This window comes from Chinchilla lanigera, unplaced genomic scaffold, assembly GCF_000276665.1.
Source record: "Chinchilla lanigera isolate Chin_1 unplaced genomic scaffold, ChiLan1.0 scaffold00121, whole genome shotgun sequence".
In the NCBI taxonomy this organism is placed as follows: domain Eukaryota; kingdom Metazoa; phylum Chordata; class Mammalia; order Rodentia; family Chinchillidae; genus Chinchilla; species Chinchilla lanigera.
This window is the reverse complement of record NW_004955522.1, coordinates 3806156-3820861: the sequence shown is the minus strand read 5'-3', so window position 1 is coordinate 3820861 and position 14706 is coordinate 3806156. Positions and strand designations below refer to the sequence as shown.

At 45.1% G+C, this 14706-nt stretch overlaps 1 protein-coding gene across 2 annotated transcripts in view; it reads right to left on the bottom strand.

The window, feature by feature from the left end:
• Nucleotides 1-2186: 2186 nt before the first annotated feature.
• The window catches only part of Cenpn (centromere protein N), a 16820-nt gene continuing 4300 nt past the window's right edge, over nucleotides 2187-14706 (bottom strand). For both annotated transcript variants that reach the window (XM_005409347.2, XM_005409348.2), the window contains exons 3-11: nucleotides 13170-13215; nucleotides 11833-11892; nucleotides 11489-11565; nucleotides 9328-9504; nucleotides 8403-8504; nucleotides 7016-7079; nucleotides 5722-5834; nucleotides 3158-3284; nucleotides 2187-2928 (exon numbers count right to left, since the gene is read on the bottom strand). In XM_005409347.2, the coding sequence (XP_005409404.1) occupies nucleotides 2846-2928; nucleotides 3158-3284; nucleotides 5722-5834; nucleotides 7016-7079; nucleotides 8403-8504; nucleotides 9328-9504; nucleotides 11489-11565; nucleotides 11833-11892; nucleotides 13170-13215 (849 nt within the window). In that variant the 3' untranslated portion in view covers nucleotides 2187-2845. The remainder of the gene's footprint in view (nucleotides 2929-3157; nucleotides 3285-5721; nucleotides 5835-7015; nucleotides 7080-8402; nucleotides 8505-9327; nucleotides 9505-11488; nucleotides 11566-11832; nucleotides 11893-13169; nucleotides 13216-14706) is intronic.

Here is a 14706-nt window from a genome sequence, read left to right as displayed (position 1 = left end):
AGGGGCGGGGCCGCCGGGCTCATTAGCATCCGGCGCCGTGCGACCCCTGCCGGCCATGGGGCGCCCAAGCCGGGCGAGGCTGCGGGTGCGGAAACTGGAGGCCAACAGGTAAAGCGTGTTGGTCCCGCGGACCCATCCTTTCCCTACTTTCTTGGAAACCTGCGCTCAGGCAACAGTTGGATGGAAGCCTGGCTACCTGCCTGTTTTACCGGCTGAAATTCCACTGTTGTCCGGGAAACAGCGTAGCTCAGTGCATGGTCCCAAAACCTTGATGCCTGAACAGGCACAGCTGGCTGAGGACCGCAGTGCAATTGGAAATACACCCTGTCTGAAGGGGGCAGCTGCTATGCATCTCTGGGATAGCTAGATTATCTTGTGAAAACGTCCAACTTTCCCTCCCTTATATTGTATGCAGACTACCCACCCCCGGGGCAGGTGTAGCACTCACACCCATAATCCCAGCACTGGATTATGGATCAATCAAAAATCTAGAAGCCAGCTCCATGACTGCATGAAGATTTGGGGGGACATGCAGACACAAACCATAAGGGATTATCATGCAGACCATTTGAGAGGGGCACATTGTTTAGCCAACTGTTTATAGAGTGCAGGCTGTGGAGTCTGCCTGCCTGTTCATTACTCAAGTAAAATAAGATTAATAGTGCTGCCTGTCTTATAATACTGTTGTGAAAGCAACATGTGAGATGCAGTAGCACAGTGCTTGTACACAGTAAAGTGCTCAGTCATCACTGGGCAACCTTGCAATTTGTGGAGGCCTTGGTGGAGATGTAATTCTTTTGGCTATCGAGCTCCTTGGCTGTCCAGTTACTGATCTGTCTGTTCTTCAGGTGCATCTGAAGGTGACCATAAAGGACGTGATAGATAAAGGCTTGGGGAGGCAAGGTTCTCCCACTTTTCTAAGCAAGAGCCTCTGACGGGAGGGTGACCGGATGCAGCCCAACATGCCTTGTATTTTCTTACTTGGCTCCAGGTGCACGGGCTTGCCAAACACCATGGAACGCCGTGAGGCCGCTGGAAATCATTCCAGGAACCTGCGGGGCCGCTGTGCAGATCTCATGCAGATATTCAGGCACTGGGAAGAATGCACACAGAGAGACGCCAGCAACCATGCCTGCTCAAGAGGAAATCATGAGGGCTGGGGATATAGCTCAGTGGCACAAGCACCTGCCTGGCAAGCGTAAGGTCCTGAGTTTAATTTCCAGTACCAAAAAAAACAAAAACAAAAACAAAAAAAACAAACAAAAAACCCCCAATAAACTAAAAAAAAAGAAAAAGGAAATCATCCTTCAGCTTCAAGAGACTCAGTGTCTCATAAGAGACAGAATTGTCTGTGACATTTCTAGAGTAAGTTGAAAAACACAATCTTCTATGGATGATGTCCCACAGCCCGTATTAGCATTACTTAGCACCCCCTTTCTGTTATATATCCTGTACAGTAGGACTCCTGATTTTCATCAAAAGCAACTGGTATACTACTTTTACAATAGCTTTATCCACAACTGCTGTTTTCTTTTCTGCTTTGACCACTGGCAAAGTCCATGCTAGTTTTTTGATCTTCTAGCAATTGGAGAGGCACATGTAGAAATGTAGATTCCTATGCAGTAATCTTATCCCTAGCTTTATTCTGAACTCTTATCTGCCCAGCTTTCTTTACCTTTTAATTTTATAAGAATTTTTTTTTTTTTTGAGACAGGGTCTTGTTGTACAGTGCAGGCTGGCCTTGAACTCTGGACAACCCTTCTGCCTCAGCCTTCCAAGTGCTGGGATCATAGGCATGTGCCATTATGCCTTAGAGGAGGAAAATTTATTGGAGAAAAGGAATGGGGACTAGAAATGGGGGGATGGGGAATAGGAATAGCTCCTGACACACAGGCGGGGTCTCAAATAGGTTGCCCTTATTTTTAAACAATGTGTTTTTATAACCCCAAATCCCCTCTGGGACAAGATAGAGAATAGATTTTAAGCTGTTACAAAAGAACATGCCATGTAGTGATAAGCACTGAAGGATTTTCTTTTTGAGACAGGGCCTCACTATGTAGGTCAGGCTGGCCTTGAACTCACAGTGATCCTCCTGCCTCAGCCCCTTGAGTGCTAGGATTATAAGTGTGCGACACCACACCCAGCACACTGAAGGGTTTTCATCAAAAGTAAAGTAACTGATGTGCTAGTTTTTCAATATTGTATCTTTATTATTCACAAATTAGTATGTCAGTGTGAATGTCACGTGATAAATTAGACTATGAAAAAATTAGACTATGAAAAAAATTAGACTATGAAAAGTATATTTACAGTGACACAACTGTTTTATGTAAGTGAATCATCAGATATGCAACCTCCTGCAATAGCAACTCAGCAGACGCACCCCCACCCTCTGAATGGACCAATACCTAGGAGTGCTGAGTTGGGTATAGCTTCTTGGTGCTTCTTTCCGTGATCCAAGGCTTAACAGAAAATCCTCAGAAACCAGCAACTGGAACCAGACCTCCCAAGATCACACAGATGTGGGAGTAGGCAAAACGCCACCAGACATCACACCCACAGGCTCCGCCGCTGTGCCATTCGCATGACGTGAGAGCAACCCGGAGCCATACAGATACCTGTGGCACCTCAGATGCCCACAACTGCTCTACTTATCAGGAAAGGGTGGGGGTGTGGAACAGGGAGGAGGAAACAGTCCCAATAATTACACGGCTGTTTCTGAATTAAATACCAAGGATCGTTTCTAAAAAGCAAGTTTACAGACAGACGCTCTCCAGCTCACCACTAACTGGAATGCATGTGCCAGATAATCAAGGAGCCACTGGCTTATAAAACCACACACATCTTATTTATCTCTAATTTTAAAATAATTCATCGCCTTGTTGGGTATGCAAGTGAGCAATGGAGAAAGTGGAGCATCTGCAATACCTGAAATGTAAAACAGAAGAAAATTAAAATAATGACGGGGCAAAGATTTATCACGGATTTAAAAACGGCCAAGATCAGAGGGTAGACCAGGAGCCCTCCCCCACGCAGTACAGGAGCAGATACGCAAAATGGGTGCGACAGGAAAGCGCGGAGGTAATTGATGAGCAACCGTGAGGCCCATGCAGCCTGCTGGTACTTGTCTAGTTTGTAAAGTAAGCTGACCACTTACCCGCTGGAGCTAAGGATTTCAGTGCTTCCAAAAGATGCGGGCTGGAGAACTTTATCAGGCACCGGAGGGGCTCTTCTCTCTCGGCCAAGACGCCCCCACATAAGTCACCTTTGAACTTCGTTTCAAGCTATCAACAAATACATTTATCAGTGACTATTCGATGTTATCCACTGGAATAGCAGAAGGTAATGAAATCAGGCTATGCATTCAGCTCCATCTTCTCATAAGGAAAAATAGGGATCAGTAGAGGTGGAGACCATTTAATTTTCTCACTGCAAACAGTGGGCAACCAGCACACGAAAGGGACCTAGATGCCAGCCTATGCAGTGCCCGCCACCAGGGAGATGTGTGTTGGTGCAGCCCCCAGGCGCCCTTTACCGTTTGCATTCTTGGAGGAAAGTTAGCGCTATCTTTTGTAATCTGTCATTTCAGTATGACAGTGCCATGTCTTTGAGTCACCAGTGGGGTTCTTTTTAATTTCTTACCAGGGAAGATTTAAAACATGTTCAGGAGTAGGGAGCACAGTGTGACTCCCAGGTGCACATCAGCCAGCTGAGTCAATTACCAACTGGTGGCAGTCCAGTGTCACCCTGTGACCCAGTCTCCCGTCCCCTCCTGCAGACCCCACTGGGCTGTGCTGACGCAAATCCAAGACACTGGCATTGCAGCTGCAAAGCCTTCAGTGTGTGTTTATTTTTATTCTTTGTCTTTTTTTGAGACAAGGTCTCGCTATGCAGTTCATGCTGGCCTTGAGTTCACTTTGTAGCCCAGGCTGGTCCTGAACTTGCAACGATCCTCTGTCTCAGCCTCCCAAGTGCTGGGATTACAGGTGTGTGCTACCACACCTGGCTCAGTGTTTATTTAAATGAGACCTGAAAGGACTCGCTCTAAAAAACTGAACCCTGATGCCATCACCATACTAAAAGGATTAATTACAATTCCTTAACGGATTCAAATATTGGAGGGCTGCCATTTTTGTAGGTACTCAGCCCTGAGATTCTGTTTCAATCTCTTTAAATTTTTATTTTTACGAATTCATATTTGTGGTATAGAATGATTACATTCACCATGGGGAGTTGGTACATGGATGTAACACATCTTAATTCTTTTTACTTCCCCTTTCTCTCCCCTTCAAATTTTATTTTATTTATTTATTTTTGTTTTTGAGACAGGATCTTACTATGTAGTTCAGGTTGGTCCTAAACTCACTTTTGTAGCCCAGGCTGGCCTTGAACTTGCAGCAATCCTCCTGCTTCAGCCTCGTGAGTGCTGGGATTACAGGTGTGTACCACTACATGCAGCCTCAAATTTTATTTTTAAATTTAAAATGATTCTTAAAATTTAGACAATGCGCTGAAATATCTGGGTGATGAATAATGTCTGCAACTAATTCACGTGCTTTAGAATAAAGAGCAAAATGAATTGTGGCAAAATTTAACAGCTGGTGAATTAAGCAAAGAAGAAATGGACGTTCACTGTAATAGTCTTGCCGATTTTCTAAAGGTGTGAATTTTCAAAATAGAAGAGGTATGGAAAAACTAGTAGCATGTAGGAAACATGTGCACCCAGACTCAAAAGAGAGCCACGCTGAGAGCTGTGCAAGGGAAGTGCTGCGAATCCAGTCTTCCCCAACCGGTGGCAGAATCAGCATGCGGGCCAGGCGCTGGTCCCGCCTCCCGACCCAGAAGAGCTGGGACAGGACCGAGAATCTACAAGTCTTACACATTCCAAGTGATGTGGACTCTGGCAGTCTGAGGACCAGTGTCCTGGGTTATGGGTTGTTTAAAGGTGCTCCGTTAAAACCGGCTATTAAGAGAACCCAACTTGAAAGGTTTTGATCAACTTTTCTCACTGGAAACTAATCAAACCCAATGGGCTCTGGGCCCAAGTAACAGATGCACAGCAGATTTTAAGCGCGTCCTGCAGAAGCAGCTGTAGGAGGCCCAAACAGACACTTGTTCGGAAGACTTGAGGGTAGGAAGGTATTCTAAGTATGAACAAGGCTCAGGTTAGGGAGAGCATGATATAAACTTCATGTTCTTCAAATGGTGGCAAGGGGCTTGCATGAACACCTGCAGCCCAACTGGCCTTCCTGGTGGGCAACAGCACACTGCCGGGACAAGCCACATCAGTGTATCTGCGCTGCTGGTTTCTCTCCATGCGACGCCAATGAGACCATGTACAACATTACAAGTCTCACTCAGTCACTCTCCAGTAAGCATTAATAAGCACCTACTAGGTGCCACGTACTGTTCTAGGTGTGGATGTGCTGGAAGTAGTAAGCTACAACCTCCTCCCCCAATATACAGCTCACAGTCAGTTATTTATAACTGGATTACTATGTAAGAGGCCATGAAAAGACAAATGCAGACTTTCCAAAGGCATCCTTTGCTGGCAGGGGAACGTTCAATAAAGAGGTCTAGTTAACTTATACATTTATTATATAAAACGGAAGTGATAAATGAAAAAGGAACAGATTCTTAGGACTCATTTTCCCCTGAAGGCTGTTGTTCTGTTTTAAAAAAGCCGCTAACTCACAGGTACCGTCACCTGCAGCATCCTACCTTGTACTGAGCAAATTCTAGTTGAGGCTGAGGGCAGACCCCGAATGTCTCTTCAGTTACTCTTCGGACCCTCTCTTTTTCTACGGTGTTTTCATGAATGATCCTGGAGTCCACTGGGGGTGGGAGATGTCAATGAAACCGCCATTAGGAATCTACTTCATCCCTACAGAATCCCTTCTCATTTTTCATCTTTCTTATCATTTGTGTAACTTAAAATGTTTGTGGTTCCTCCTCTTGATTATTAATAATTTATTACATGGAACAGGTAAAAATTACAGGCTTATAAAAGACAATAAAAATCACCTCCAAATTCTCCCACCCAGAGATGAACACAGTTAACATTTTAATGTATTTCTGTCTAGCTCTTTTTACAGTAAGTAAGAATGAAGATGCATAAATATATGTGTTTTTTAAACTAGGACTATCAGATACACACAATTCTGTGTCCTGGTGAAGGAGCATGAAATTCACAGTGGTTCCCACGCGACTGTAAAGTCATAAAAGTGTTGCGTGCGTAACAGCTGTACCATTTCTTTTTATTGCTTAACTGCTGCTAGAAGAGATGAAGGTTTTAGTTTTTTCTAAGTTTATATGGTGCCTCACGACTCTTCTGAACTACCTGATCCATGTCTGTAGTTCTATGCTCTGTTCTTCTGGGCTTTCTAGGGGGGGACGTGTGCCCTCTGTGAGTTACAATACAGTCACAACCGTGACTCTCCTAGAACCAGCGGGGGCAGCGCCATGCTCCGGCACAACTGGATGCCACCTGTGCCCTTGCCACCTCCTGCCTGTGTGACGGCACCTGGAGGTCCCACGCTTCCTGGAAACCCAGGTTCCCAACGAACAGCACTCGCTCATGGGCCGCTGTGCAGAGTGAGCGAAGAATACCTCTAAACATGTGAGGGTAGGGACTGGCCCAAGAACAGCTCAGCAAGTACCAGCTGGTTCTTCTGCTGTCACTGCTACTGGATATCATTCTAGTAAATTCTAAAGGAGGCCTAAGGTAGCTTGGCTGTCCTCCAATAGGTATGACTTTTTAGTTTTTCTGAAAACTGTAAACAGTTGTGAATCAGGACCTTTATAAATAGGTGTTTTACTCAATAATAGAGATTAAGAGAGGAAATGATGCATTTCCACATTTCAGCTTTTTTGTTTTTTGAGATAGGGTCTTGCTACGCAGTTCTGGCTGACCTTGAATTCACAGCAATTCTCCTGCCTTAGCCTCGAGTGCTGGGATTACGGGAATGTGGCATCATGCCCGCCATATTTCAGTTTTATCTTAAAGTATACGTACTGTTTATATCTAGCCCAAGAGTTCTTTCCTGAAGAGGTGTTGTAGAGTTGTGATTTTCAAAGATCTAGGGGGAGAAAGAAAACAAAAAAGTGAACGCTGCACTAATGTTAACACCTTGAAGTGCAGACATTAGTTGGTTTCAGCACAGGAAGGCATGCTAACTACGTTTTCCAATGAAAAGCTCTGAGGACACACTTCAACTTACTTGAGCGTTGCTCCAAGGACACAGTGCTCACAGAGACTGTGGGGGCCTGGGACATGGCTTTTTGTTTGGGGACCTCTACTTCGCTATCCTAAAACTGGATCTGGTGCAGGCTGCGGTGCACAGCCTACAGGACTCAGGCAGCACCTGCAATGTGATGCTTAAAGCCCTCACACAGAGTCCTTTTGGAAAAATAATTTTCCTACCATAAGTCTGAATCTCTTAAACCCTTCTCCCACCTCTCCTCACTGAAGCCACTGCTTTTATAAGTAAGTGTTTGACAATGTGAACTTCCCCCCAAATCCAACCGCATATGATAGCAGAACATCGGGTACCACTTTTAAGGGAACGGTGGGTGATAGAAGATGAAGGGAGGAAATTAGTATGTAACTTCTTAACCTTATAATTTTTTTCCCTTAAAGAGCAACTTGCAAGCCAGGTGTGGTGGTGCACGCCTGTCATTCCAGCACTCAGGAGGCTAAGTCAGGAGGGTGCCTGTGAATTTGAAGCCAGCCTGGGCTACATAGTGTGACCCTCTCTCAAAGCAAGCAAGCAAGCAAGCATGCACGCACGCACGCATGCACGCAAGCAAGCAGCTAACTAACCGTCCCAAAAAAGAGCAACTTTCAGAGAGCCATCACTTCTTTCTACTTAAGATACACACAGAGCAGTGAGCGTCCACTGACAGTATGAACACATGTGCAGACAGGTGCCACAGAGGAGAAAACCTGAGCCTGCCAGGACAGATCTGTTCGTGTCATTAAAGGGAACAACGCATTCAGATCATTTTAGAACATCCGTTGTGGGACTTAATAAATCCATGTTTTCTCCTTTGTAATTTCAACACTTTATGTCACCTGCTTGGGACAAAATAATTATGTTTCTTTCTTGTGTAACAGAATAATATATTTAGCTTCCAAAGACAGTGTCAGGTTACTCTCAAGGGGAAATAAATTCTAATTGAAATAAATGATCTGGAAACCGGGGTCTATAACACAGACTCCGACAACCAGAGAGTAGTATAAATACTTGTATGAAGTGACAATAGCGAGTTATTCTGTTTCACGTTAAGGACCGAGAGCTCCCTCCACTCCGCTGACATCTGAAGGGGACTCCCCACCTGCTCAGTGGCCCCAACTCTTTTCCAATGGCTTCAACTTGAAAGGTGGTTGCCGACCGACTTACCTGGTTGAACTGTTTGAAAACGATTGCCTTGAGAGAGTCCAGGTGCCGGCTCCTCAGGTCCATTTGCACGATCTTATGGTGTTTGCTGGCGACTGTCAGTGCCTTAGATGTGGAAATTAGCATGGCTGTTAGGGTCACCATTGATTTGTTTCTCATCACGTTTGTCAGGGTAAAATGGAGCTGTTATCAGTGAGTAATTTTCATTTAAGAGTGGAAAGAAATCCAGAAAAAAATTAATCTTTTTTTTGTTTTTTGTTTTTTTGGAGACACGGCTCAGGCTGGCCTTAAACTCTGTGATCCTCTTGCCTCAGGCCCATTTAGGGAGGAGGCTCACCCTGGAGAAAGATGCTGGGAGCCCTGCAGTACTGAAGGCGGGAGCAGAAAGAGTCAGGTTCTGGACAAAGACTACAGCGCTTTAAAGATGCTAAAGCAGACTTTTTGTGTATAGAACGCGGCGACAATGGTTAGAAATGACAATCAAGGTCATTAATAGGCAGATTACGTAGTCATGGCAAAGCACTGTATGTAACCATAGGGACACACTCTGTTCAGTAAAAAAAGCAAATCACCAACCCTATATATGTACCACCCTGGCTTTTGTGATAAAATGTGTTTTGAAAAGAAATATCAAATAGGGGCTAAATGGGAAAGGGAAAATGGGTGGGAGGATTTGAGAGACTTTTTTGAGACTTCTGTGTTGGTTGCATTTTGTTTTTTACATGAAGTATGTATTCTTTTAGATTAAAAGACAATGATGAAGAACACAGAATTAATACCACTTGTAGATAAACAATCTCTGCTCCTTGTTTAGGAGAACAAAAATTCCGCACGGTATTTTACAGCAAACACTGACTATTTTCACCGCGCAAGCCCAGTAAGATGTGCGTTAACAGGATATGAGACCGGGGAGCAGCTTCTTGCATACCTGACCCAGAAGGGGTACGGTGCCCTTCAGCCTGGAGGAAGAGGTGAAGGCGAACGGCGTCTGGGAGTGATACACCACGTACGTAGGTTTGTACTGGTTGGGCTTTTTGTGCTGAGTCCCCCAGGCGATTCGGATCCAGACTGCATTCTCCTCGGTGTCCCTGAAGCTCACTGTCACCTGCAGAGCAGATTTCAGTTTCTCTGTTGAATCTCACGTGGCACCAGTTGCAGGTACTGTCTAGGTGTTATTGGTACCACTGTGCGGTTGCATGCATATCGAGACCCAGCCGCATTGTCTCCCACTTTTAACAAGTGTTTTAGGAATTGTGGGCAGACTTTTTCTGATTCTTTTGTAAACACACTTTGATGCCTTGCAAAGTCTTTTGGAAGAAAAAAGTCTTAAAAAAACCCTATGATCAGATATGACACCAGTACTGTTCAATAATTTCTTGGGTTTGTCCTAGATAGTGTTCTTTCACCTATACACGAGTTTTTGAAGATAACTTTACAAATGAGATAGCAGTTTAAAAGAAAAAACTCTTTTTATTTTTTGAGACAGGGTCTTGTGAAGTTGCCCAGGCTATTGTCAATTTTTTTTTCCCCCCCGGTACTGGGAATTGAACTCATGAGCTTGCACTTGTGGGGCAGGTGCTGTGCCACTGAGCTAAATCCCCAGCCCCTTTTTTTTTCTTTTTTGAGACAGGGTCTTGCTATGTAGTTCAGGTTGACCTTGCACTTGCAGCAATCCTCCTGACTCAGCCTCCTGAGAATGCTGGGATTACAGGTATGCGCAACCACGCCTGGCAGCTGTAAGTCTCTTGCCGTAGCCTCTCAAGTAGCTGAGAGATATGGCAGGTGTTTTATGAGGACTGTTTCACACCTAATAGACCTGCCCTGCACTGTAAGTTTAATAGTAAGATTTCTATGTAATTGGCTCACAATATCTAATCCTAATGGTTTTACACATTGGCTCAGCTAAAGTCTACTTAAAGGAACATCATATGACCGGGATTTAGAGGTTCTACCTGTTTTCCTTTTCCTGGATAAACACTGTCCTTTCTAAACTTGGAATCATGATCGGCAATCGATCTGGAATTTCACAGCCTTGCTGGTCACCTTACCCCAGAGACCAGCCCTCCGTGGGCTCTGACTCTGCTCAGGGAAACAGGAGCCAGGTACACTGGCCTTTTCGCTCTTCACATCCTCCTCCTCCTTCCACGCCAGGAAAAGCAGGCTGTTACGAGGCTGCGGGTGCGAACAAACCGCCCACTTTGCCGCTGGCTGCTTTGCCAAACTCCCTTGGTGTAGCAGACCAGGCATTCTCCGCAGCCTGGTTCATGGAGTGCAGAGCTGTCTGGCTTCCCTAGTGAGCAGCTTGGAGCTTGGCCCTGGGGGATCCCCTGGCTGGAACAGAAGAGGTCTCTCTCCCTCTTTTTTTTTTTTTTTTTGAGACAGGGTGTGCTCTCATCAGGCTTTGCTCTAAGTACTTTTGCTGTGTAGTTCAGGCCGGCCTTGAACTTGTTTACGTAGTCCAGGCTGGCCTCAAACTCATGGCGATCCTCCTGCCTCAGCCTCCCGAGTGCTGGGATTACAGGTGTGCCACCATGCCTGCTGTAGAAGAGGTCTCATTCTGCATGGTGCCCTCAGTACCCGTTACATAAGCAGAAAGGCCTGTAAAACCATGGGGCTCCAGGGCTGCACTGAGCAGTGCCAGCGGTACTACTCACACTTGCTCCAGGAACCAGAGACTCATGGAAGTTACAAGATTAGAAAGGTGGCTGCTGTCACACCAGCCACATCCCCAGTGCTCAGCTGCCACAAGGGCCCTTGCTGGTACCCCGGATGGCCTACAGGAGGCTGCGTCACCGCAGAGCTCCACTGGGAACGGGCAGCCAGGTCTGAGTGGATGGGGCAGGAGAGGGGAGCTTTAGAGGTTTTATTTTTACTAACCTTATTCATACCCTAGAGCTTTTAGGGCTCGTCTTGGGCAGGGAGTAGGAGTGTGGAATACGACTGACTGAATTTCTATATAGCAAGACACTGTCTCAAAAAACAGACCAAACAAAAAACCAAAAAACTACCCCCAAACAGTAGCACAAGTCAACTGTACAGAAGTCATTACACTGAATTTTCATGGAAGTTTGGATGAATTTTATTCTTACGTTTTTTAAGGCTCTGTGAAGAATTTTCTTAAATGAGCTTTTGAATTCTTCCACATCAAAAATGTCAACATCTTCATCTGTCAGAGGGTGAAGAAAAAGAGATGAGGGGAGCAACAGTGTCTTCAACGGACAGATCTGCCCAGAGCCCGGAGCGAGCACTTATGCAGCCTCAGAGCAAAGGCGGTGAGAGCACACCAGTGCTGCCTGTGCCGCCAGAGGGCCGCTGCCAGGGACAGGAACACCGCCTCGTGTGCAAAGAAACCAAAGAGCACACACGTCTGCTAATTTTTACACTGCCCCAAAACATCACATACAAATGTTCGATCTGAAATGGAAAATATTACCTGTTTCTTTACTCATATGAAAAACATCCCACATTTTCTGGTGCCGATGAACTTGTGTATCTGAGAAAGGAAACGTTTATTACTTAACAGTCTGTCTTGGGCCTTGGAAGTGCTGCGCTTATATACCTGTGTATCTAATAATGCATCCTCTGCTCTTCTGTCCAGCATACGATGTGGCACACAGTGCTTACTGAGCATGTGAGTGAATGTGGCAACAGCAGGTGCACACAGTAGGTGCTGACTGGACATGTGAATGAATGCATGAGAACTGGAAATGTACACAGGTCCACCTTTAAGGTGGATGGGATCCAATTCCTGATGATGAGACTAATGCAGAAGCCGGTACTATAAATCCAGGCAGCTGTGTCACAGGTGGGCCAAAGTGCGACTATAATAAAGGTGGGTTTGGGTATACAGTAATAAAGGTGGGTTTGGATGTAGAGTAATAAAGGTGGGTTTGGGTATACTTGCATGTCACGGAGGAGTTCCTAGGTAATGATAACCATCAACTAGTAACTACATCAGGCTTTGCTCTAAGTACTCAACATGCGCTTTTATTTAATCCTCGCCACAACCTATGTGATACTGTCCTTATTGCACAACTTTGTCAAGTGGAAATACTGGGGCGGGAGATGTCCAGTGCCCTCCGCCAGGGCTCGTGGAGAAGCAGTCATGGAGCCAGGAAACCGACCCGGTCCGGGGTCTGTGTTCCTAGCCCCTATACTGTGCGACCGGCTCAATAAAAAACAAAACAAAAACAAATGCTTCATCTTGAAAAAATGCTACACTGTAAAAACAAATTTCCAGAAATATATTTTCTAATTCTCTCTCTTTTTTTTTTTTTTTTTTGGACTTTTTGAGACAGGGACTTGCTATGCAGTTTAGGCTGGCCTTGAGCTTACTTTGCAGCCCAGGCTAGTCTTGAACTTGCAACGTTCCTCCTGCCTCAGCCTCCCGAGTGCTGGGACTACAGGCGTGTGCCCCCAAGCCCGGCTTATATTTTCTAATTCTATAATAATATACATTCCGACAAACACTTATCTTCTGTGTAGGATGTGCCAGGCAGTGGGCTCAGAGTTTTGCAGACACGGTCTTACTGAATTCTCCAAACACTCCTGTGAAATAGGCACTACTTCTGTCTCCCTTTAGTAAAGAGTCTGAGGTGTAGTGGTGGTGCAGTTTGGTGAAGGGCACAAGACAGGTAAGGGACAGTGAGAGACTGGATACCACGTTTCCCTGATTCTAGACTCTGCAGTCTTACGAGAACCTGCATTCTTTCGTATGAAACCACAAGCAGTGAAACTGGTTAAGTGTAAAAAGAAATCACCAATACTTACAAACGATGTCTAAAAGGGCCACATCGTTGATACTTGCACAGTTCTCCTGAAAGAAAGGACAAACTGTTTAGGAAACGTGGTAGATTTGGTGCTACGCCCTTGAAATTAGCACAGTTTAGCATTACTTAGGACAGACTTAAGCATACCCCCAGTACTTTACTGCAAACCCATCTCCAGGGCATGGTCTCCCAACAGATAGAATTTCTGTTTTTTTTTTTTCAGTCCAGGTACTCAAAGCTCTTTTTGAATTTATTTATTTATTTTTATCAGATTTTATTGGTACATTTTAGATAGACACAACGATCACATTCATCATAGAGAATTTTTTTTTTTTTTTTAGGCAGGGTCTCTTTATGTAGTTCAGGCTGGCCTTGAACTCACTATGTAGCCCAGGATGGATTTGAAGTCATGGCTATATTCCTGCCTCAGCCTCCCAAGTGCTGGAATTACATTATGCACTACCATACCTGGCATCATCATAGAGAATTTGTACCTGTACATGATATAACTTGTTTTTTTTCCCCCCATTCACATACCTAGCCTTCTCCCTGCATTTAGTCTATCACTTTTTCATTTTTTTAAAATCAGCTTTATTGAAGTATAATGAACATACATTAAGCTGTACATATTTAAATTTATAATCTGGCCGGGCGTGGTGGTGCACACCTGTAATCCCAGCACTAGGGAGGCTGAGGCAGGAGGACTGTTACGAGTTCAAGACCTGCCTGGGCTACAAAGTGAGCTGAAGGCCAGCCTGAACTGCATAGTGAGACCCTGTCTCAGAAAAGAACAAAATAAACTTACAATCTGTAAGTTTTTTTTTTATGTGGGTACTGGGACTCGAACTCATGACCTTCACTTTGCCAGGCAGGCCCTTGTACCACTGAGCTATATCCCCAGCCCTGTAAGTTTTGACTTATGAAGACAGTAGTACCTCGGTTGGTCACAACTGTGCTTCTATATGCAAACTGCATCAGGTGATGAACAGGACCTCAGCCATCTTCCCCAGAGTTGTGGAACACATTAAGTTCCTGAACCGAGGCACTACTGTACATTCATGAAACGATTACATCGGTCAACAGGTGAACTGGAGCCCCCAAATTGTCTTGTGTCTCTTTCTCACCCTCCTCTTCTCAGCCCCTCCCTCCCAACCCTTGGTTGTGAGGCAACCCCTGACCTGCTTCTTGTCACTACAGATTTGTTTCCTAGAGTATTTCTGAATGTGGACAGAACTTTGTACTCTTCTTCTTCATCTTTTTGAGACAGGGTCTCGGTATGCAGTTCAGGCTGGCCTTGAGCTCACTTTGTAGCCCAGGCTGGCCTTGAACTTACAATGATCCTCCTGTCTTAGCCTCCGGAGGGCTGGGATTACAGGCATGACACTTTAACTTTTAAGAAAATTCCACGCTGACTTCCAAAGTGACTGCAGTATTCTGCATTCCTAGGAGCAGTGTGACCATTCCATGGTGAAAAGTGACATTCTTCTCTTCCCTCTGCCATGCTCCTTAGCCCAGCTATAATGAATAAAGTGGTCGTG